Here is a 26201-nt window from a genome sequence, read left to right as displayed (position 1 = left end):
TTTATGATCTTACTAAGATTCAGTTTCAATCAACCGCAAAACAGTGTAGAACCTAGTGAAAATACATTTTTGTGAGAATCGCCTATTTTTTTTTATTTGGCATATACTATTTTTGTTTTTGATTTATCTCTAGGAACTATCTATAGCGATCGAGTCTCGAAAGATAGATATGAAGGAATTTGTAACAATTACAGATCAACTGGAACAAGTAAGGATAAATGTCTACCGTATCTTTGTTTCTGTAGTAACTTCTCTACCTTCATGTATCTTCTTGTATAATCATTGGTATAATCCAAAGAAATAAAAAAATAAATGTTTTATATATAATTTCACATTAAGCGGGGTAGAAGTACCTTCAAATTGACTGCAAATTTTACATAATTTTCTCTTGAAACTATGAACTCTTGAGTGAGTTAAATTGGCTTCACCGACAACCCACTTTTTTGTTGTAAATTGTATTTGTTTCGCTATTACTCTTGTTTCTTATTTTATGCATCACTTCGCTTCATAATTTCTCTCTAACCACCTTTGGTGTCTCATATAAACCAATTATATAACATGCAAATCAATTTTTCAACTCTGATTGTTTAAATTCTCACCACCACTTAGAATTATCCTTACTGTCTCTCCTTTTCCAGCATCGTTCTACATATCTGATACATTTTATCTCATATAGTTTTAACACTACTTCTAACATTTATAATGAAGTTTTTAATCGCTTTCTTGACCTTCCTCGATTTTAGTATTGGTACTTCCGTGTCTGAAGTATTTGAAATATTTCTTGATAATCTTAAACATCCATTCATTGATACTTGATACTTTTATAAGATACCATTGTGTCCAATAATGACTTTTTGTCAGAATTTACACTTGAATAACTATTTTCATGTTAATTTTGAGCATAGTTGAGTCATGTGGCGTTATTTCATTGAAGAAGGTAACAACCAAGGACTCTTCCACAAACAATAGAACAGTCTGCATAAACAAATCCCTCAGTCTGTCTTTTGACAGAAATTACATTTTAGTGAAACATAAACAAACAACATAATAATGTATGTATGGATTTGGGGTCTCTTATATACTGGAACCCATAGGATCTTTTGTATCCTTCTTCTTGCTGTGATACTGGAGAACCCAGTGTTCACAGCTGATCCATCAATCCCACTCCTTTTAAAAAGTATAGAATGTGGGATGGCTTTAATCGCCCGAGGTCTTTGTCTTCTATTTCATACGCACCCATTTGTAGTGCTCTGGAATTCTTTAGTGAATGTTGATAGAGTTTTCGTCCTCTGTGCACCAAAATCTGCACGCCGCATTATTTGCTAGGTCTAACATCTTCAGGTGTTTGTTAAGGCGACAGTGCCCCTATATAACTCCTGTTAGTATTCCTAGATTGTTCTTACTTCATTCACTACTACATTCATTCATTACTACATTCACCAGATCTACTATGGTTATAGTTTCCCAGAAGAGTCTCTGCCTGTTTCAGCTCCCGCAAGTTGTCCTAATAATTGGTTTTGCCCCTATCTACCTTATTTTCCAGTGATTTTCCCATTGTTCTGTAGCATAGAAGAGTTTAAGTCTCATGAAGAGCTTTTTTGCCCCCGATTTAGCGATCTTATCAACTATTTCCTACCCGGAATCTATTGTAGGGTATCTTTATTTTTCTTGCCTAGCTCGTTTAATTTTTCCAGATGATATAATAGAGAATGTGGTTTCTTTGTTGTAATTTGTAACATCACAAAATTGGAGTTAATGAGACTGTCCTATTCCTTGTGGAAGAATCCTTGGGTAAAAAAGCTGATATTTCGACTATAACGCAAGTACCCATGGCTGCCCTGAATAAAACTACACTTATTTCCATTTCTCTTATAGGAATAGTTGAATACATTTGTATGGTACTGTATATGACAAATAACAGTTCAAAAACATTCCAGAATGGCGCTGGTGTAGGTAAAGTGTACGGTATGGTTGACTCAAACAGTTCATTATTGAGCATTTCAAAATAAACTGGAAGAAGTTTACCAAGATGTTTATGAAATACCACCTTTATTTAACACGTTGAGTCCTGGTGCGGTCAATAGGCCCGTATCTGAACTTTCCTCTCAACCCAGAGCGATCCTATGGACCGCACGACCTATTTTATTCCAAACATCCTTGACGGCCCTAGGATCCTTGGAACATTACTCTACACTTGGTTCATTTGATTTTGTCTTAGTTTTCATATTTTTTTTTTTTATTTTCTTCATTCAAATAATATTTGATTACATTTTTTAACGTGTGCTAGTGTTCATATTACCTGTACCTATTTTTGATAATTTTGTTTTTAAGAGTATAAAAAACATGACGAAAAACATATTACAACATAAATATAACATTGAAAAATTAAAACAATGTGGTTTTCTTTCTTCAGTAACTACTTTGCTACACTGATTTAACAATTAATAATTGCCATATTTTCTTTTTTGTTATTCGTTTTATAAAGAATATGGATATTTACCATTGCTCTACTAAATAACAGCTCAATAGCAATTTTTCATCACCACATGCACGTCCTACTCAAAAAAGTGTTTCCCCTTGCCATTTGGTCAGATAGAAGATTTGCCTTTGTTATAGTTGGCCACGGTTTAAAGCTTTACAACCACTCTTAATCGTCTGTCAATGTTTACTCTCTTATCAGCATGTTTTGTAAAAAGCATCAACATCTCGCGCTCTAGGCCCTGGGCAAAGTTTTAGTAGTAAACTTTCCCTCAAGCCCAGAGCAGACACAAAAAACATCATTTTTCCGCAAATTTGTTTCGAATATTTTTTTTCTATTTTTCCTTGGATCTTTACCACATATGGAGTGTGAAAATACAAAAAAAAATTAGGACCCAGGAAAAAGTTTATCAATTTTGCTCGGGCCTCAATGTGTTAACACATTTCGATATACACTTTTTTCTAGAAAATTATATACCAAGACTCCAGTAAACTCTTCATTTATTCAAATTAAACTGACAATCTCACTTTCTCTTTGACATTCAACAACCTTACTGAGTTTTTCAACAAAAGAACACATAATACATTACAATTGTGCTCACTAAGTCTGAGCCCACATATACATAGTCTCCAGTCAAATACTAAATTAACTTTACACTTTTTCATGCATGGGATCATGTTCTTACATCCTTCTATTCTTACCAAGTTATCGTCTTCAGAGACTGAAACAGTTTACCTTCAGTCTCTGAAGACGATAACTTAGTTATCTATCATCATATAGTGTAATTGTTAGTGTTGGTGTAGTGGTGATGAAAACAGTATATTCAGTAAAACTTGACTATGTTCATATAGTGTCTTGATAGATTGCCTACACATTGTCGATGAGATCATTCCTTTCTGCATTGGACCAGATTTAAGACATTTAGACGTGAAAAATAAAAAGCATTGTGTCTATCACAGCATTCCTGTTTTTGTGTTGAAAATTTCGGGGGTTCCATTGAATCGATTCCGCTCGATATAGTTCTAGAAATTCATTCATTTGTCTATCAAGAAAATATTTTTAATAATAATTCAGTTTGGATATTTAAACGTCCTGAATTTGATAAAACCAATGTGCTGCAAGACCAACGACGAGACAAATCCCTTTGATCCTCTTCAAAAAATCGTTAGCGGACGGTTAACTTCCAATACGAGCGCCGACGTCTTTCAACATTGTTACCAACCCTATTTAGATCATCCAAACGTACGACGAATTGGTCCTGAAACTGGCCCCAATGTGTAAAGTAATTCATATTGTGTTCACTACCGATAGCAGTTATCAGTGGATAGATGGATGACATTGAAGAACTTACTTATTGCTCTGAAATTGCTGGAGTACCACAAAAGGAGCTTGAAGCAAAATTACAAACCATGCAAGAGCTTGTTTTAAGAAAAGAAGAGCTACAAACTTTAGCGGAACCAGCTCAAACTGGCCCTAATGTGTGATCTTATTCATATTTTGTTCACTACCCATATCAGTTGTCTGTTGTCAACCTAGCACATAGAATTATCGTCAGACAAACAAACTTAGTCCATGTTAATAAAATTTGTTGTGAACGTTATCACTTCGATCTTGATGTAAGGAATTGTTTCTTCCGAGGGTAATACTTTGAAATTGGTGGATTTTGAAGGCATTGTTTATATGAAGAGAAAATATGGTTATTCAGAAGTTTACTCGTAAATATTTTTCTATTTCTTTGGATAATTAATAATAACAGGTGATGGCTGTCTATTACTGATCCATTTATATTTCTGTTAATATTTAATGTCTGGTTCCATGAATAGAAAAAGATGTTTCATATAAATTTGTTTATCATATTTTTAGGCACTGGGCTTGACTCTTAGACAAAACGAAACAGAATTTGATAGACTTTCTGATAACTCAGCCGAATTAGCTCAAAGTAGTGGAGATGCAAGAATTGCAAATAATGTTCAACAGATACTATCCAGATTCCAATCGGTACAAGTGACTGGTAAAGAAATACTCAAGAAATGCGAGCAAGCAGTTACAGATCACAAACTATTTTCAGACAAATATAGACAATGTGCTGATTGGATTTCAGTTACTAGAAATCGGTAAGAATGTAGCAAAATTATAGTTTTTCTTTACAAAAATAAAAATATAGTTAATTATATATAAGTTTCGATTCTAGGTATGAGAGTTGTGCAAATAGTATTGATAGCGCAAATCGGCAATCTCTAGAAAATCAAGGAAATATAATCGAGGAGCTTTTTGGACAACAATCCAATGCCACATCTCTTCTTAATAGCACGATCGAAATGGGCGAGAAATTATACCCTTCAACATCGTTAGAAGGCAAAGAAATTATCAACAAACAACTTCAAGAACTGAAAGATGCCATGGACTCACTTTTCGATGAAATTGGCAAAACTGATCGAAATTTGAAAGCTAACAAAGTAATATGGTCTGGATTTGAAGAAAGTTTAACCAAGGTTTCTAGTTGGTTAAAAGAAAATGAAAAGCAGTTACCCCTAGAAGTAGAACTTAAATCCACTTTAGATGAAAAAAAAGTGCAATTACAAATATATAGAAATTGTCTACACGAAATAGCCTCACATCAGCAAGACATACTGGATTTAAAAGACAAGGCTAATAGTTTACCAGACCGTAATGAACTTATAGATAGCCAATTTAAAGCTTCATCTGATCAATATGAAAAATTGTTAAAGAGAGCTCAGAACTTTGTGGAACAATATGAGATAATTGTTAGTAATCACCAACAATTTGTTAAAGCTCTCCATCGAGCAGACGAATGGATTAGTACTACAAATAGTAATATATCTAATTTGAGTGATCTAGATTTGGATAGGACAAGTTTACAATCTAATTTAGAAAGGTTGAAGGTAAAATTTAATAAATTATAGTATTTTGAATATGTTTTGTTATCATATTTATTCCAGGTACTGAAAGCATCAATCCGTGATGAAGAATCTAGACTACTTACTATTAAAGCTATTGGCGATAAAGTCATTCTGGGTACCATTGATTATGGTCAAGCTAAAATCCGGTCTGAAATACAAAATTCTCAAAAAGAATGGGCCGCTTTGGTATCAAATCTTGATGTAGGTATTCAACAACTGGAAAACAAATTGCAGCTTTGGACTGATTACGAGGCACTAAAAGATAAATGTCTCCTTTGGATGCGAGAAACTGATAACAAATTACATTCTGTCGATCTTAAATCTACAGCTGCAGAAAAGAAAACACAATTGGATGTCCTCAAAGAGCTACAAGGTGAAATTAAAGCTAAAGAACTTGAAATAGATCAAGTAACTGAAAGAGCCCAGCAACTTAATAAAGGTATCATGGGTAGACTCTCACAAATATCAGAATTGGGTGTTAGGTACCAGCAAATTTGTCAAAAGATTAAAGATTTAACCAACCGTTGGCAACAGCACGTTACTAATCATCAAGATTTCGACTCTCAAGTTGATCAGTTTTCTCAATGGATGGATGATATTAAAGAAAAACTCACGTATTGCTCTGAATTTGCTGGAGTACCACAAAAGGAGCTTGAAGTAAAATTACAAACCATGCAAGAACTTGTTTTAAGGAAAGAAGAGGGTTCGTCTAAGTTACAAACTCTAGTGGAACTAGCTCAAACGGTGTTAGCTAATACAGCTCCTCAAGGCCATAACGAAATAAATGAAACTTTAGTTAAACTGCAAGAGGAATGGTCTAATCTAGCCACTTCCATGGTTGAATCTAAAGGTCATCTCGATGATGCATTAACAAAATGGGCGGAAATGGTTGAAGAAATCAAAGCTCTGGTAAAAACTATAGAATTACTGGAATCTCAATACGAAGAACTGTCTGAACCACAATCTACCCTTAGTGAAAAGAAAAACATATTGGCGAAAATAAAAACATTAGAAGAGAAGACGAGAGCTGAGAAGATTGATGTTGACAATTTGAAAGCACACATCGCAGAAGTTTTGCAGAAGAAAAAAGGTAGTGAAGCTACTGAAGAGGCTCAAGAAACATTAAAAAGATTCGACGCTATAGCTGCAAAGATATTTGTAAGTATTTGAAACTAGAATTAAGTTACCCAAATGAACGATAAATAATGACAGAAACTTTGAAAAAGCTCAATAATTTTTTTGTGAGAGTTGACGTGGTGGAAATTGACAGTAGAAAGGAAATCGCTTTATAGAAGCTCTTATTAAATATTTGCTACATATCTGACTATAAAGTCGGTTTAATAAATCGATTTCTCAATAAAGATGTGGAATGTTTTGCATATTCTCCAATTTAACGGACAATAATTTATTATAAAATACGAGTGACAACTGTAATCGTAGCATTAAAAACAATGTTGGATAGAATGAATATGACTAAAATTAAAGCTTGATTGTCAGACGCGGTTTCAGCTTCTTAGTTTGGGGCGGTCATGGATTAAAATAAAATAAAGAAAAAATGAAAAAAACAGTAAAACTGTTAAAGAGCTTTCTATAGGTGAATTTTCTTAACTGAAAACCAGAAAATCTACATAATATTTTTCCGTTTGGAAACAAAATTGAAATATTTGAAGCTTTCTCTTCTTTAGTTTACATTTTTATAAATTTTATTTTCACTGGAAAGTGCCTTCTACTCTGTAAACGACTAATAATAATATTTAAATCCTATAATTACCTATCACTGTTACCTATAATTTTGTATCTTTATTTAGTCATTTTTATATTTGTTTTTTAATTTTTACAACCTTTTGTCTATAAATTGTAACAATTTTTTGACAATAAAGCATTTCTCTCTTTCTCCTCTTGACCCTGGATTATATGGATCAACTATCAGATGATTGCAGATCCTAACCCAGAACCCACCCTGACTCTGACTGAGATTTAGATCACAGTTTCCGAACTCGCCTTCAATTTTTGTTGGGAACATCAAATGTACATGATCAACAAAAACCTTTGATCTTTATTTCTTTTTACGTGCGTTAATTTTTCTATGATATTTATTCAGTTGTTCCTTATGTTTAATAATCGTATCAAGCGAAATTTCAACTCACACGAATTGGGCATCAACTGTCAATACTAATAAACTATTTTTATGTTGTAATGCAAAAAATATGAAAACCTCAAACTTCAATAGCTTATACGTTATATTGATCATGAGAACTATTGATAAACAATCATATATGGGGGATTAACAACTTTAATAATCGAAGAAATCCGTCAGCTGCACGCTCCTTTTCAGTCTCACAAGTGAGACCTAATAAGTTTTTATCCGCAATCTGCACAAGCTTGAGACCGTGTGATTAGGTGGGTTTTGTGAACTCAGATTATAAGTGAGGTTAAAGACATCACGCTGTCAGATTTTGTCATCAAAATAAGCAATTAAGTACACAATACTAAATTATTGAATACAGTCATTGATGTAAATAAACTTATTGAGTATATTAACTTATATTACCTGTTCCTGTCATTCACTGAGCAATGACGTCATTATTTGAGTATAAGATACTCACATAACTAAGTTTACCTGAATGTAAAAGGAAAGCAGGCCATTGACAAGCGACAAGTGACTTCCGTTTATTTAAACCTTACTTTATTTAGAACCTTTAACCTCGAATATCTCAAGACAAGGTCATAAGATTTTTATGAATTTTTTGAAACAATTTTAAAATTGTCATCATATTGAAGGTGTACAAGCGTACTCAGATAATTATCTCTCTTTCCGGATTTACTTTAATTTTTGAATTAATTTTTCATTGTAGAAACTATCATTGGATAAAGATGCACAATACAAGGACCATAAACTATACAAAGAAGCTTATGATGAAGTTCAAAGATGGATGACAAGGGCTCAAGAAAAAGTACCTCAACTTCAGAGACCTCTGAGCGAAAAATTAACAATAGATACTCTTGCTGCTCCATTGGATCATTTATTAAATAAAAAAGCGCAGGGTGAAGTTTTGTTGGAAAATTTGGAGCACACAGCTCAAGTTGTTTTACCAAATACAAGTGAAAAAGGCCAAGAGTTGATAAACAATGACATCAGAGCGCTAAGAGAATCATTCGATAGATTATTCAAAGACTTAAAACAACAAAGAGAACAATTAGATGCAGTTTTAGCTAACTGGAGAGACTACAAAGATGAATACGAAAAAGTTTCAGATTGGTTACAACAAATTGCAATTCTTATCAAGAATCAAAAAATTGCACTTATGTCTAACCTTCCAGAGAAGGAGAAACAAGTTAAAGATGTTGAAGGTATATTACAAGATCTCGTAAACGGAAAAGAACAAATTGAAAAATTAAATAAAACTGCAAGCATTCTATTGAAATCTCCATTAGAAACCCACGTCAATCACCAACTTCAACAACTTAATTCGAGATACCAAGTTGAGTTAAGTTTAGCAAATGATGTGCTCAAAAAAGTTGAAACTAATTATGGACAACATAAGGAATACGCTGATAATCTGGAAAAAACTAGAGCTTGGATTGATAACGCTCGCGAACTCATAAGAAATTGTTCGGAAGCCGTTTCACATAGCAGCAGAGAAACGCTGCAGTCTCATCTCAATAAAATCCAAGATTTACTTCTAAGACGCGAGGATGGACAAAACCTAGTTCACACAACTGTTAACTGCGGGGAAAAAGTTTTAAGAAATACTAGATCTGATGGTAAAGAAGCTATAAATAATGAATTAAAAGAAATACAAAACGATTGGGAACGCATTGTTAAAAAATTGTCTACCACAAAAGTTAACCTTGAAACAGCTTTACTTCAATGGGCAGATTACGATAGTTCATACAGTCAATTACAACAATGGATAACTGACCGAGAAGCTAAGCTACAACAAGTCACTGAACCTAAAATTACAAAATTAGAGAAGAAAGGACTTGGTAGTCTACCCATTGGCGACAGAAAAGCTACTTTACGTGAAACTGGGAGCATATTACAAGATATTGTTTCATTCGAACCTATGATCCAGTCTGTAGCTTCTAAAGCTGAAGATTTAAAACAAGCCGCACCAGCGTCAGAAATATCAACTAAATATGAAACGTTGTCTAGACAAGCTCAAGAATTATACGACAAACAAAAAGAAGTAGTTGAAAAACATGAGGCGTTTGTTGACGCTGTTAATGACCTTCATCAATGGATCCGCAATGCCCGTGAACGTCTAGGAAAATGTTCCGAACCAACTGGAGACAAAGAAAGCTTAGGAAGTAAGCTTTCACAACTTAAAGCACTTAAAAATGAGGTTTCAGAAGGCCAACAAAAATTGGAACTTGCTATTGATCTTGCAGATAAAGCTATTCCATTCGCTGATGATATGGATAAAGAAATTATCGAAGAAGAAGTCGGTTTGCTGCAAGAAGATTTCGATAATTACGTAGAAAATTTGAATCATACAAAGAGTTTATTAGAAGTTGGAATTGTTAAGTGGACAGAATATGAAGATCAATATAGAGATGCTTTGGAATGGTTATCACAAACAGAAAAAATGATACAATCTTTCAACAAACTTCAGGATAGCTTAGAAGAAAAAAGAGCAGTGCTAGAACACTTCCAATTACAACTACAGAATCTGTTCGATTGGCAATCTGAATTGGACCGATTAAACATGAAAGCTCAGATCTTATTGGAAACATGTGCTGATACCAGAGTAAGTAATGCTATAACGCAAATATCCACCAAATATAACGCGATATTATCACTTGCTAAAGAAATTATGAGAAGATTGGAATTACATTACCAAGAGCATCAACAACATAATGCTCTTTGTCAAGAATGTCAAGATTGGATGGATAGAACAAGAGATAAACTCAATAGTTGCCTCGAAATACCTGCAACCTTAAACGAAATAAATAATAAATTACAAGCAGTTAAAAGTATCAGAGCATCTCTCGAACAAGGTCAAAACAAGTTAAGATACATTCAAGAACTTAAAGAACGCGTTATAATGAATACAGAACAATCTGGCGTTGCTAAAATTAAAGAAGATACAGAAGTTCTTCGTTTGGATATGGAAAAACTTTTGAATGATGTACAAGATGCTAGATGCAAACTTCAATCAAGAGCCAATCAACTAGAAGATATTGATAAGATATACAAACAACTATTGGAATGGCTCCAGGAACAAGAAAGTCAAGTCCAATTAGATGATGGTTATCTTAACGAATTAGGAGAAAAGAAAGCGAAATTAGAAAAACTTAGAGCTATTCAAAAAGAAATTGATTCACACAATGATTTAGTGGAAAAACTTGATAATAAATTACAAGAAGATTCTACATTTATTACTAAAGAATATGAAAACGTGATACAACGTTACCACAAATTCAAAAACGATATACAATCAATAATCTCGAATTTACAATATGAAGTAGCGGATCACGAGAAATATAAAGATTGTTATAATTCTGTTTGTGATTGGATCAGGAAAGCACAAATTGAAATCCAATCATGTTCAGATCTACATCAAGAACTTGATAAAATCATTGAGAAGGAGAGTAAAATTTTAGAAATATCAAATTCATTAACGGAATGCGACGATTTAATACATAGAACTATAGAGTATAGTATTTTGGTGATGAAAACCACAGGATGGGAAGGAAATGATATAATCAGAAATGAAATAGATCAACTTAATACTGATTGGGAAGGCCTTCAATTTATATGTGAAGATACTAAAAAATCATTGAGAAACTGTAAAGAAGCATGGGAAGAGTTTAAAAATTCATATAATTCTGCTAACGATGCTATAGATACAAATCAGAAACGTTTAGATGAAAACTTGAACGTAGAATATAATGAAACGAATCTAGAAAAATGTCGCAGTCTCTTGGAAGATATAACCGCTCTTAAACCACAAATGGAAAATCTCACAGACGTTTGTGAAACCCTGATAGAATACAGCGCTATTAGTTGGGTGAGAGACAAGACTGTTCAACTTCAATCTAAATACATAAACCTTCTCACGAATATTCAAAGCTTGGTATCCAAAATCGAAAAGAACTTAACAGATCAAACAGAATTTTTGAATATTAAAGCTGAGCTGGAAACATGGTTACAAAACGCACATAGTGCAGTACAAGAATGCGTAGGTGTTTGTGAGGAAGCTATTATTAAAGAAAAACTGGGAGTGATTTCTAATATTGCTGCTAATATGGGCGAAGGACAAGGATTTTTAACAAAATTACAAGAAGCTTTTGGTAAAGCCATAAACGTAGCAACGAACGAAAAACAGGCAGAGCTTCGAGATAATATGACAACATTAAGAAACAGCTGGGATCAAATTAATATGGATATCAAATCAATTCAAGCTCAACTTAAAGCTAGTCTAGCTAGATGGGAAGAATTTAATAAAAATATACAGAAATTCGAAATGTGGTTAAATAACACAGAAAGTAAACTTCAAGAAAAATGCTCTAGTAGAGGACAAGTTAGTGAGATTAAAACACTATTGGAGAGATTCAAAAACCTCCAAACGGAAATTCAAAATAAAGAAACGGATTTGGATAGATTGAAATCTGAAGGTCAAGATCTCAGCGCTTGGGTTAAACAACTTTCAGTTCTAGAGCCATTACAACAACTCGAATTGAGATATAAAAAATTGTCTGAATCTTGCAACGCTATTAAGGAATCTTTTGAAAACGAACTGGAAGATTACAACATTTATCACCAAAAACTACAAGAAACTGAAAAATGGTTACTTCAAGTATCTTTCCAACTGATGGCTCACAATTCTTTATATATCAGTAATAGAGAACAGACAGAAGAACAATTAGCCCAACACGAAACGCTTTTAGAAGAAATACAAAAGTATCAAGCGATTTTGGACGACGTTAGAGGAAAAGGACAGGCTCAAATGATCAAATACGAAAAAGAAGCACCTGATGTAAAAGACACAATAGAAAAACAATTGAGTAACGTTCAAGACAGTTATAACTCTTTACTACAAACCGCAATTCAGATCAAGAATAGATTAAACGATTCTCTGGCTAAATTTAAGGAGTACGAAGATACATTAGACAGCATCATGCAAAATTTAGATGAATTTGAGCCAATCATAGCTCAAGAGATCGAAAAACCAATTGAGAATTTAGCTGATGCCAAAGCTCAACTAGAAACTGCTAAGGTAAGTGATTATCTTTATTTGTGTTTAAACGATAAAATTTCAAATTACATTAGGCAATGATTAGTCCGCAACATGTGAAGTTCAGCATGTTCGACAACTTTGATAAATTTATTGACATATGAGTAGGTATATGACATTTAGTGAAGTAAACCTAGATATCTAAAGGTTTGGTCTATGAGCTAACAATGAGGTCCAGAGTGTCTAGTCTTTTCAGTCTTCAAGTTCGCAGTGGACTTTACTAAAGTCTTGGAATGGCCTTATAGTCTATTTTGATACCTAGTAGCAGTCATATGAATGCATCTTTAATCGTTCTTATATGAAGATATCTGTGTAATATGTTGTTATGAACGTACCAAGGAACATCGCAGATTTATCTCAATATTTTTGACTGGAAGGTATTATTTACATATACCAGTCGCTTGCGGTTTCTCAGCTTCCCCCTTCGAGTACCGTTTGTCCAGAAAGGCTTCAGTAAATATTTATAAATTAGCAGTTTTTTGCAGTGAGTTGGTAAATTCCAAAAATGATACTACTGGTATGAGTTTTAATATTCATTTGTTCACGTATCGTGGAACAGTAGTCACGGATTTATTTATTCTAACTTTCAAGTTTTTGAAGAAATTAATTTGTTATCGACCTCCCACTCCCTTCGAGAAATTCAATAAAACCTCGAAATTGATTCTAATTCGTCCTCTACCTATCTACATTCCAACAGATAAAATGACTGGACTTTATTACTGTGGTATAATGCCCATGTGACACATCTTTTCATTGTGATGTCTTGATAAGTCATAAAACTATCCTTTTAGAAAACGACGCAGGTACATTACGTTTATGGAATTATGATCCATCATGATACAAGCCTAATGGCATCTTACAAGTTACAATTGTAAATTATTGAAAGTATGGGGGTTGTAGGTATTCAAACCCCGTCTAAAATTTTCTTGGATTATACAAATTTTGTGGTTTGATATGAATCAACTTGTCACTGAAATATTTTTCAATGGAACACCATTCATCTATACGATGTATTAAAAATTAAATTGAGTACCAGAAAATACTATTTTTGCTATATACACAGGGTGTTTCCAAAGTAATCTGAAATATTTTAGTGGACACTTGGTTACTCCATCCAGATAGAGGGTGTTCAATTGTTTGTAATAAATGAGCTCTGACAGTAAGTGAATTTTATTTTTCCTAATGACGCTACTAGAAGTAATAAGAAAGAACAAACTTATTCTATGTGGCCTTTGAAATAATGTGTTAAACATGCAAAATTTATATCATAGGGATATTTGTATTGTTAACAACGATGCCTAAGTTTACTAATACTGAAATGCCTAATAAGCACTTTTGGTATGAATTAGCGAATGGTAATGTTACAGTTATTCAAATAATAATTTTCCATGTTTTGATATGTTTACTAAGATACATATTCGTTTACAAGAGACTAAACAATAAAATAATAAAACAATTCGACACCCTGTATATCATTAACTACAAGACTTATCACACAAGAACTTGAAATGTAAATGTAAATATTTCGATTATTTCTTCTATATTGTTAACAATATCTAATAACTACATCAAAAAGATCTCATGTATTTAACAACATTTTCATAGTTTAGTTTCCATTTTCAGACGCTCCACAACAAATTGCAGAGTGAGAAATCTCGACTGGCTGTAGCTGTACAAGCTTGTGAAGCTGCTACTGCTTCTATCAGTCGTCCTAGCAGTCCAAGAGATACACTGCCTCCTCCAGTACCCATCAAAGAACTTGAGTGTAGAGCCAGACTAGAAGATGTGATCGATCAAGTGAGTAAAAATACAAATAAATAACATTATACAAAATAATAATAACGTTAAACTATTGTGTAAAGGAAAATGCGATAAATATTGAAGTTTGAAGAATGTTATTTAGCTTTATTAAGTTATAGTAGTCGATAACATGTTTAATATCTTCATTTATGTATTCGAAGCTATTTTTTTGTCTAGTATACATTGCTTTATCATAAAAAATATCAATAAGGCCACTGTTAAAAGTCTTATATTGAAGTTTTTTCATATTTACGAATCATGGCAGTTAAATAACGAGACTTTAATCATAATCTCTTTATTAAAAGGAAGCGGTTATTTCTTTCACAGTATCCACCCTAGAGTACTATACCTTACTTCACCCCTCCTTCCACTTCTGGTAGTAACTCTAGTCGTCTGTCGATGTTAACGACTTTGAAACTGAAATCGTCTGCTGAAATCAATCGACCGATTCCTTTTCATCAGCATTTTAATTTTAGGAAAAAGCCAGTAGTGAACCAGATCCGAACTGTATGAAAGGTCTTGGAGCGTTGCACAGTCTCTAATGGCCAAAAACCGCTGAAATTTCAATTTCGACTGTTGTTGTGGTGAATGGTTTAAAACTCGTAAACGCTCATCATTTCTATGAATAGTGTACACTGTGCTTGGTACAGAAGTCCCATCATTTTTTATCTAGTCACGACCTTCCCTAAAATGTATTTCTCATTCATGTTAAGTCGATAAACATTTATTAGTGTCCGTACACTTCTTACAATATTTGCACTATTGCACTACACTAATTTTGTCACAAATTTAATAACATATGTTTCTTCCCTCTTCTGATATATAATCTATAAACATACGATTACAACTGCCATAATATTAAGAATCCGATTTTTGCTAATTGTCTCAAAAAACTACCTTAACACGTTGAGCCCCGGTGCGGTTTATAGGCCCGCAACTGTCCCCACAGCCCATAGCGGTCCTATGAACCGCACGATGTATTTCATTCCAAACCTACTCCACGGCCCAAGGAACAGTATTTAAATGTTTTTCAGTTTGATCAGAGCGTCCTGGGTTCTTGAAACATTGTCCTAGACTTTGTACGTCATTTTCTCGTACTATTTCTTTCAAATAACTTTTTCCTTTAGTTTTCCTTGGATCCAAACCCCATATTGAGTGTAAAAACACAATAAGAATTTTGGGCCTAGGGGAAAGTTTATTAGTTTTGGTTGGGACCCAACGCGTTAAATAGTTTTACCGCGAACAAAAATTCAAGCCATAAAAATTTTAACAAAAGGGTCGTAAGCCACATAAATTTAGTTTTCTCTGTTTCGGCAAAGATACACTGCTTTCACTATTCTTTAAAAAATCATGTGATTCGCGATCTGACAGTGGACTACTTAATTCTTCTTCAAAATCAGAATTTTTTCCCATGAATCTCAAAGTGCACGTGGTCGCCAACACAATATTTTAAAAATATTGGTCATGGAGAAAAAGGTTATTTAAACATATTACCGACATCTATCGATTGGTACGTAGAGCCACAAATAGAAAACTTTTTGGGCACCTAACGCAGAATATTTAAAACTGCGGCTTAGGTTCCTTATTGCCCCGAACCACTCATTTCGTTGAAGTGTCTATTGAAATTTTGATAATTAGTTCAAGTGTGAATATTTTTTAAGGTCAGTTAAAGCTTTTGTAATACTATGAAGTGCATAATGCATACCGTAAAGTGGGGTAAAACCAATCAATTTTCACAGTTTTTTAGACATGGTTGTAATTTTAAAATTAAGAGTCTGACAAACAATATTAAAAATCTATAATAATTGCTTGTCAGTCAAATATGCAAAACCAATATTCAGATGTTGCAGGATTTGTTCTAAAAAAATATGTATCATGATCGGTTTTATCCCTCACTTCAGGGTAAAACCGATCAGCATCTAATTTGTGTGCTAATTGGTATTAGAAATACGTATGAGTAAAACCGATCAGTTAAATTAGTTTAAAAAAAAATCTTGCATTATTTAATAAAAAAAAATCTGAGAAGGCATAAAATGTGCCAAAAATTCAAAATAAAATGAGACAAGGTTTTAATAACTCCAGGCCAAACCTTCTTTTTGAAGTTCTCGGCATGATAGGAATTACCTTACAAAATTGCATTTTTAAGGTTATTGCTAAATTATGTGTTGTTAATCACGTAATTTCTGTTGTGGTAGGCTTTGAAAGTCTTCTTAAGGGTTGCGCTTACGCTAATACTAAGCTTACAAAGTCATAAACTTACCTGATTTTCACTTCCCGGAGTTTGTATTCACTAAATGCCTCTGCGTTTAAAATTGGTGTCTCTATTCTTGTTTTATTATGAACGTGTGGAACTAAGAAATACAGTTCCCACTATACTAATAGTTTCACAGAAGCGTACTGCTCGGTGAGAGTTCTAGTTCTTAATTTTTCCGCTAACTGCTAGATGGCAGGGTAGTTCAACTGTAAAAAACATTTGTTGAACGGGAAAACCCCGATATATCGGAATTACCCCATTTTACGGTAGTAACTAATAAATATTTCTGTTTCTTTGCAGTATAAATGCTTCATTTTGTATTAGATAGTCAACTTTTACTAATAATTCATCGTTTTCAATCAAATTTTATTAAAAAGACCAGTTATATAGTTTTGGTTCCATACTTTAATATATATATTTATCAACCCACATGGGCAAAGATTATTCATTTTTCAGATTCTTAACGAAACACTTCATTCCATCATCATCATCATTACAATACGGTAGTGCTTTCCTATATGTATTAATATTTGTTGAATTGATTTGGTGTCAGGTTTCTGTGTTTGTCCACTTTATTTATCATCTAACAATTGTTTAAAAAATTTATTTCAAGATACAAGGAGTTCTAAGAAGAAACTAACAACGTCATCAACTTTTATTTACAGCGTTGGGCTATTTACATCTGATAACTAATGATTCTTCGTATCGTTTGTGCAATCCATGTTATTTCGATATCACTGCAAGGTTCACGATTTTTGAAAACTCTGATTAAGATATTTTAAACACGCTAATATTACCTTCACCAGTACATGGTTATTTGTAACTCCCCTGTAGACAAAAAGGGCCGGTTTCTTCACATTCTAATAAAGTGCAAAATATTTATTAGCCACATAACTTTAGTAGGACCTTTTAATTGTCGAACAAATGTTTACCGTTTCTTCACCCTGGTTGGTTTAAATCCGTACTAACTAATAAGTATTTGTCATTTTATGATGTATTCAACAAATAGTCTACTGTTGGTAACACTATGAAAGATGCGTATATAGCAATCGGCCATGTATTGAATAAGGAAAGAAATAAGCAAAAAAACGTTCTTCTATTGACGGTTTTCTATGATTTGTGTATGTGACAACGATCTGTGCTTAATTAAATTTGCACGTGTTTTGTTGAGGTTATGTTGAAATAGTCGCTAGTTGGAGAAAGATGTGTTGGTCTGAAAATTATAGTTTATGTTGAAAATAATTGATAGGAATGGAAAAAGAAAACGTTCAAAAAATTTCATCATCGAACAAAAAATTGTAATGACGAACGGAATGAGCTTGTTCTGAAATTTTCTGTATTTCCACAATCAATTCTTCATCAAACAAATCTTCTAAATTTTGAAAAGCATCCATATTAAATATTTAATTATTTATATGAAGAATATTTCCAAGTAATGAACTAATCAAATATAGGTATAATGAACAAACAAACCACTTTTGATGTATATATTAAAGGTTAAGTTTCTACTAAACTCTTTAAATGACACTTATAACTGCCTAATAACTTATTTGGCAAATAACTCGATTTACTCGGAGGTTTAATTTATCAGAAGATGAAGAAACCGAATTTTTTGTTATTCGCTAAATAATAGTTAGTAGGGACATTATTAGGAAGTGAAGAAACCGGGCCTCGAAGGTTTACTCTATTAGAAGGTGAAGACACCGAATTTTTGGTTATTCGGTAAATAATAGTTAGTAGGGACATTATTAGGAAGTGAAGAAACCGGGCCTCGGAGGTTTACTTTATTAGAAGGTGAAGACACCGAATTTTTGGGTGTTCGGTAAATAATAGTTAGTAGGGACTTTATTGGGAAGTGAAGAAACCCTGCCTAAGAGCAAGTGGCTTGTTTCGTTCTATAAAGGAACCTCCGATCTCCTTGTTGGAAATGGAGAACTTATACGAGGGTGCTATCAATTGAGAAAATAAAAAGGAAAAGATACAGCGCCCTACACTTTTTTCACAAGAATAGTAGTATTTTTCATTCATTATTTTTAACTTATTAGTTTGATGTGCTTTAAAAACGTGTTTTTCAGTTTATTTAAACTATACGGGGTGTCCCACGACGAGTTAAAACTATTTGTATATCGCAAAATACTTATAGTGAAATTTCTAAGATCTTTTTAACTAAAATATTTTAAAAGAAGGCCGACTTCCAGTTCTACTGTAACTTTGTTATTTTACATAGAACACCCTATATATTAATACATTTTAGAAATGTACGTGAACTTTTAGTATATTTTTGTCTGAAAACTGAAAAATACATACTTTTTGAGTTAATTTTTTTTTAAATTTGACCGTTGCAGATCCTGATAAATTATTTTTTTACGAGCAAGGTCAAACGTATTTGAGTCTATCTGGAAAATTTTTCGTTATATACAGGGTGTGTATAAAAAGGGTTCAAAGTTTAACTTCATAAATATCAAATTTAATCATTTTTTTTAAATAGAACCACCCGGTTTTTTTATTTTAATGCATTCAGGGGTAAAACATAAGGCAAACTCATGTATACTTTCCTATACCTAAATTAAATGTTTCCTGTAAATTTTTAGAGATGCAGTTGCAGGTCAATAACTGGTTTAATTCAATTAACTTTTGCTTCAAATGAACCATCACATTCACCAAAGCAAATTTCCATAATTTTCGTTATTAAATTGAGAACGAGCCATTTTGACGATATTCGAAAGTATTAACAATTGACTAATGACAGTTGAATAAGTGTCATTTATTACAAAGCCTACTAAAAGTTTACATAAAAAACCTCAAATATATTGGAAACGACTAAAAATTGGAATAGGAACTGTAAATACTATTTGATTTTTTTAGCAGACCTTGACAAGATAAAGAAAAATACTTTTTTATTTCTCAGTGCTTGTATCAACGGGTCAAAATAAAATTTAGACTACACCTGCATCTTCAAAAATTTACAGAAAACATTTAATATCAACGGTAAGGTTTAGGTATAGGAAAGTATACATGAATTTATTTCCTACCCCTGAATGCATTAAAATAGAAGAAACCAGGTGGCTCTATTTAAAAAAATTAAGAAATTTGGTATTTATGAAGTTGAACTTTGATTACTTTTTATACACACCCTGTATAAAATGGAAAAATTTTCAACATAGATTCAAATACATCTGACCTTGATAAAAGAAACCGAACTGATACCATTTTCATATCTTTGAGAATGTCCTCGAAAAAAAATAATTTATATTGGTCTGTAGCGGTGTTTTGATAACTCAAAAAATATGCATTTTTCGAAAAAGGTTCTTGAACAAAAATATACTATAATTTTACGTAGATATCAAAAATGTATTAGGGTGCTCAATCTAAAATAACAAAGTTACAGTCGACTTCCGGTAGAGCCGGAAAAAGATCGTATCCAAAAACCCAAACGTAGAAATTGTCATGATTTTACTATAAGTATTTTACTATATATGCAGATAGTTTTAACTCGTCGTGGAACATCCTGTATATCAGTTTAATTATTGTTTAACTGGACGACTTATTTGAGTAAGCTGTTTCATAAGTTCCAACAAATATGATACCAAATGATCAGGTCGACCAAATGTTGGGATTGATATACGAATTGATAGTTGCAGAAATTGTAATACAAATTAAAAATGGTGCATCAACTTTCATATTAGGGACGAACGTAATTTCTTCCTTAATAAAAATGTTAATATTTAAAATGTGACGTATTGGAATAACATAAGTCCTCGAAAAAAAGATACACAGTTCCCATTGAAAATAAATGTTTGGAAATCCTCACATGATTCGAAAAAAAAAACAAACATTAAATGCCCGACAATGTCGGGGCAGGTATTTTGGGAAACCACACAGTTGGCCCTTTTTTTTGATCTCTCATTTAACCGTTGAAGAATATTGCAATCGAACCGTTAATTTATTAAATTTTGGTAAATAATTCAGAAGATTTGAGGACTTGGAAATAAGGTTCTACATTGGGCTCCTGTATACTATTACTAATCAATAATTCTCTTATAAATTTCGAAATTATACGAATCGAAACATCTTGTTGGTCCATTGTTTAAGTTTTGATGAATGTTCTATGAACTATTTTGAGCAAACTAGTAGATGTTATTGTGAATGTTATATTTTGGTTATTAATCACAAAATCAAAAATATTTTTGTAATCTGCATGTTAAAAAAGTTCAAAGTGTTTACTAATGATTCAAGGGAATGAGTGAATAGAGAAATTTCATATAATTTGTTTTATTTTTAGATACAAGCTCATCTCAGCGACTTGACAACATCGGTCGCCGAGTTTGAAGAAAAAGAAAAACAACGAAACGAACTTAAAAACTGGATATTATCCCAGAGAACAGTCGTTACTGAATGGAAAAATAAACCAGTCAAATTAAGAGCCGATGCAGCTAAGCAAGAAATTAACAATATGCACGATCTGCTAACAGCTATTGACCAGCGCAGAAATCTATTAATTTCCGATTTAACAACATCTGGAGACGAGAACGATGAATTGGAAAAGTTGTTGAACGATTTAGAAAGAGATCTAATTGGTATTATAGCAGAAAAGCAAGCTAATTTAGAAATTATCGACGAATACAGACAAAACGTGCAAGTAATGAATAGTTGGTTCGATAACTTAGGTAAACGTATCGAAGCTATCGACAAAGGTTCTGGATTAAATTGTGAACAGAAACAAGCTTCTATATTAGAAATCAAAGCAGAATTTGATGACCAAGGTTCAAAAAGACTTGAAGAAAACAATCGCTTAGCTTCATTAGTTACTGATTTTGTAAACAATCTAGACTCCCAGCAAATAGAAGAGCAATCTAAAGCTACAGAACGAAGATACAATGAGATTGCTAAAAGACTACAGAGAAAACTACAAGTATTAGAAATGACTAAGAAAGGTATAGAAGACACGAGAAACGAAATCAACGCAGCAAGAGATTGGGTGAAAGAGAAAGTAACCAGTTTACGTAAACCAGAACCACTCGGTTTTGAAAGCCGAAAAGCTGACGATAGGATAAATGCTCTACAAGATCTGTTAAAAGAAGCAGGAAATAAACTAGTTCTTAAAGAAACTCTTCTCAAACGCATCAATAATATGAGTAATGAACTAGAACCTACTGAGACATCCCAAATTGAAAAGAGTCTCAAAGAATTAGAAAATGAACAAGGTCAATTAGTAGACAAGATCAAAAGTGAAATAGATCGAGTAACAGCTGCAGCTAATACAAGACGAAACCTTGAACAAAACCTAGAAAAAGCCAAGGCTTGGATCAAAGCTAAAAGCGCAGATTTAAGAAAACTTTCAGGTTACTTACCTCTTCAAGCTAACCAAGTGGAAAAAGAAATCACACAACATGTCGCACATGAAGCGGATATTAAACAATTTAACGAAGGAGACTTGAACGATCTTCTCAAACTTGGCAACAGTGTATTAAAAGATTGTGATGAAAATGATCGAGAACGATTACAACAAATACTTAATGAAGTCAAAGAAGAGTTCGATAATCTCAAACAAGAATCTGAACAAAAAATTGGTGCTCTTCATGATTTACTTAAAGGTAGAAAACAATTTGAAGGATACATAGAGGAATGTGTGAACTGGTTAAAGGAAGCGGAAGTCGCTACTTCGTCTGATATTAGAGCCGCCAATTTAGACGTACTAGAAGAACAGTTAGTTAAATATGAAAAACTATACGACGATGCCAATAAAATACAAAATTCAATAGAAAAAGTTAATGAACAAGGAAAAGCTGTCCTACCTACAATATCAGAATCTGACAAAATAACGTTGAACGACACGTTAAACAGCCTCAAAAATCGTCACAGAAAAGTTGCTGATATAATCGAAGATAGAATGATGGGATTGAAACAAAATATTCATCAACTTAAAGAGGCACAAAGAATTTTAGAAGATTGTGAACAGTTTCTACAAGACATTCAAGCTCAACTTAAGGATCTCAATAAACCTCTCGGACCCAAAGTAGAAGATGTCCAACAAGTAATATCAACTTATGATAGAATTCTTAAAGATCTCAAAGATAACAGAACAAAGTTAAGTAATGTTCCAGGGGCAAATACAGCTGACCTACAAAATTTGGTCAACTTGCAAGATGATTTAATCAAAACATGCGAAGATCAATTATCAAAATTACGTCAATTACTACTACTACGTGAACAATACTTAGCTTTAATCACTGAAATTATGACATTCATCACTAAATATACTGAAATAGTTAGAGACATTGAAAAATCTGGTGATTCCATCCACGAAAAAATACAGAAGTACGATGATGTCATTTCGAAAATACAGGAATGCGAAGCTCTTTTGGCGTCGGCTTCAGACAAAGGACAACAAATTGCCGCAGATGGTTCAGCTCAAGATAAAAATACTGTTACCGAACAACTCCAATCGCTTAAGCAAGCTCTACAAAATTTGAGAAGAGCCGTTGAAAAACAAAGACAAGAACATGAAAATACAGCAGCTGAACATTTGAAAATCGCTGCTGAGTTGGAAGAAGTTCTTGATTGGCTACACGATAACGAAAGTGCTGTTAGATCCAGACCTTTGTTAGGTAGAGATGTCGCCACTGTCGATAAAGAATTAAAGAATCACTCAAAACTAGCAGAAAAAGTGAACGATAATTTGAATAAAATTAAAAGTATACAAGAGGCTACCAAGAATGACGATAATCTACCTGGTTCTATTCAAGAACAACTACAAGAAGCCAATTCCTTATTAGTTTCATTACCTAGAGAATTAGAAGAGAGACAAAAATATTTGGAGAACAATAAGGTGTTGCGAGAAGAGTACGTCGTTCAAAAGCAAAAATTATACGATTGGGTGAAAGAAGCTGAAATTCGTTTGGCGACACATAAAGATGGAGTCGATTTCGAAAATATTGTTCAAGAATTAGAAGAACACCGAATATTCTTCAACACTGGAAGTAATATTAGAGAACTAGTTAACCAGACTATACAACAAGCTGCAGATAAAATTTACCCTAGTTTGACTTCTTACGAACAAGAGGAACTCAGCCGTGAGCAACAACAACACGTGCAGATTTTGAAGAACACTTTGAATTCGGCCAAATCCCAAAAAGCTCAATTAGAACAAGATGCTGAAATGTGGAAAGATTATTGTAATACCTTAGATCGAGTGAAAGCAGTTATATCGAGAACCAAATTCATCGACGAACCCGTGTCCACGCTTGCTGGTTTACATTTCAATATTCAGAAGATATCACATGCCTTGAATGACGTACAGGTAAGTTATTTAATAAACTATTTAATTCGGTCTATATGAAAGATTCCCAAACAGTAAATATTTAATTTAATTAATAATTATTAATACAAATTTGAAACAATGATTAAATTCGCAGAGAAAAAATGAAAAAATTAAAAAACTGTAGGTAATTGATCACTTTCTAGCAATCTAGCTGGAAATAGTTTGATATTGATGAATGGCACTCTTATATCTTCACGGTAATCGTAAAAGATTCTGCCGTGTTCAGCTGTGTAACATGGTTAAACTGAACAAGTTTTATTATAGTAGACAATAATGTTATAATAGGATTTTTATATTGGAATTCCATGTACATTATTAGAGATTTCCAACAATTACTTTGCGAATTAAAACAATTGTTTGTTGACAGAGATTCGAATATTTTTTATCGTTATCAACAACCTTAGTTAGAAAAAAGAATAAAGAATTTGAATCAAAATTATTATTTAAATTATTAGATCCAGTAAATAAGGTAACTGTAGATTATCATTTTACTGCCTTAATCCAACTCACCAGCATTTATTAAACATTATTTATTACTCATTAATTTCATGTATCATTTCTTTCTCACAATAAATTTATTATAACTTCTAATATTCGAAAAAACTTAATGTATTAATCTAAAAAGCAAGACTCTTCGGGACAGGAATTATTGAGATGATTTGTTATTAGTATAATGACACGATTATTAAAACAATGTAAGGACCTTTTCACATCATATATATTTTAATAATCTCAACCTTACATGGCCTTCCTGTCAGTCCTGGATTATCAAAATATGCATGATGTGAAAAGGTCCTTACTTTGTTTTAATGATCCCGACCTTACATTAGCGTTACGGATGCTAAAATAGAATATTCATTTCTTCATTACATATTCAAATTTTTTTCATACATCATTGTCTTCCGATTTATAATCAACATCTTTCTCTATCCTACCATAGCTCTTCTATTATTTATCCTACGTTTCCTTATCCACGCCCTCCCCAATTCTTGTGGTCTTTCTTTTCTCCTTTCCCTCGTGGTATCCATCGATTGATGTTTGACTTCCATTATCTCCTTTATTCTGTCATTTTATCCTTTCCCTCTTGGATTTGCCCGCTGCTTTTCTCCAGAAGTCCATTTGGATCGTAATTAGCATTTTTTCCGCCAATTGATTGATCTGCCACAATTCGCTGCCATATGTTACAATGCTTTTATGTTATATATTTGTTTTTTTTGTTGACTTTCGATATTGTTTGTTTCTTCGGAATAATTAGACTATGGAGTCTTTTTCATCTTTTACTTAACTTAAAATGCTTATATCTAACACATTTTATTGGGAACAACCCTAACCTCTCCTAAATTATTCACGAAAAACATTCTGTCAAAGTTTTTGAGGCTAAATTAATCTTAAGGCCCGTATACACAGTTGTCGAGTTATTGTAGCTTAAATCGTCGTGATTCTGTGCTATTACTATTTGATCCTCTGCTCTCTGTTTTATGTCTAAAACACAGCAACGTTAAATATTCATAGAAACAATCTGGGTACCATAGGGTTTATAAAAGTCTTGCGTACGACTCGAATAACATTGTTAGTTGCATCATCAACTTTTTCAAATTTTCGATTAACTTTCTGTGGTATGTGTATGATCTATAACATCCCGCACTTAAACAGAAATCGGCATAAGTCATACCGAATGAATTTATTAAAAGAAATTACAAAATGGATTCGAAGAAAGGTTACTGTTAATGTTCAAATTGATGTCAATCTTGATAAATGTATTTACAGCAACGTTTTCAACATGAAGCATGTCAAGCTGTCCATGAGGAGTTTCAAATTTTTCGAAGGTTGGGAAGGGTGCACGGTCCTTTTGCAAAAAAACGCTTGAAAAGGCCTCACAGAAGGAAATCACGGGGTGTCAGGTCACATGACCGTGCGGGACACTCAACGAATCATCGTCTGCCTATCCGTTCTCCAAAAAGGAACATTAAGGTATTCTGGCCATCCTGCATGAAATGACGGATATTCGCTAGTGTTGGGTCGTTGTACATTTTCCCACATAAATCTTCCAGTATTTTTAGATAACTAATGACCCACGAGACCTCCCGCATAGATACCTGCCCACACACACCCAGGTAGATTTAGTAGACTTCTTCAATGAAGACGTGAGGATTTTGGTCGTTCCAATATACGTAGTTATGCCGAT

At 33.0% G+C, this 26201-nt stretch overlaps 1 protein-coding gene across 4 annotated transcripts in view; it reads left to right on the top strand.

The window, feature by feature from the left end:
• LOC130448464 (muscle-specific protein 300 kDa) overlaps positions 1-26201 on the top strand; it is a 289850-nt gene that overhangs the window by 99000 nt on the left and 164649 nt on the right. For 3 of the 4 annotated variants that reach the window (XM_056785865.1, XM_056785866.1, XM_056785868.1), the window contains 7 exons: positions 134-208; positions 4343-4593; positions 4671-5382; positions 5440-6558; positions 8256-12623; positions 14265-14438; positions 20978-23995. In XM_056785865.1, the coding sequence (XP_056641843.1) occupies positions 134-208; positions 4343-4593; positions 4671-5382; positions 5440-6558; positions 8256-12623; positions 14265-14438; positions 20978-23995 (9717 nt within the window). The remainder of the gene's footprint in view (positions 1-133; positions 209-4342; positions 4594-4670; positions 5383-5439; positions 6559-8255; positions 12624-14264; positions 14439-20977; positions 23996-26201) is intronic. The other variant, XM_056785867.1, reaches the window with a different exon arrangement.

This window comes from Diorhabda sublineata, chromosome 8, assembly GCF_026230105.1.
Source record: "Diorhabda sublineata isolate icDioSubl1.1 chromosome 8, icDioSubl1.1, whole genome shotgun sequence".
NCBI lineage: Eukaryota > Metazoa > Arthropoda > Insecta > Coleoptera > Chrysomelidae > Diorhabda > Diorhabda sublineata.
The sequence above is the reverse complement of the archived record's forward strand: the minus strand, read 5'-3'. Positions and strand labels throughout refer to the sequence as shown.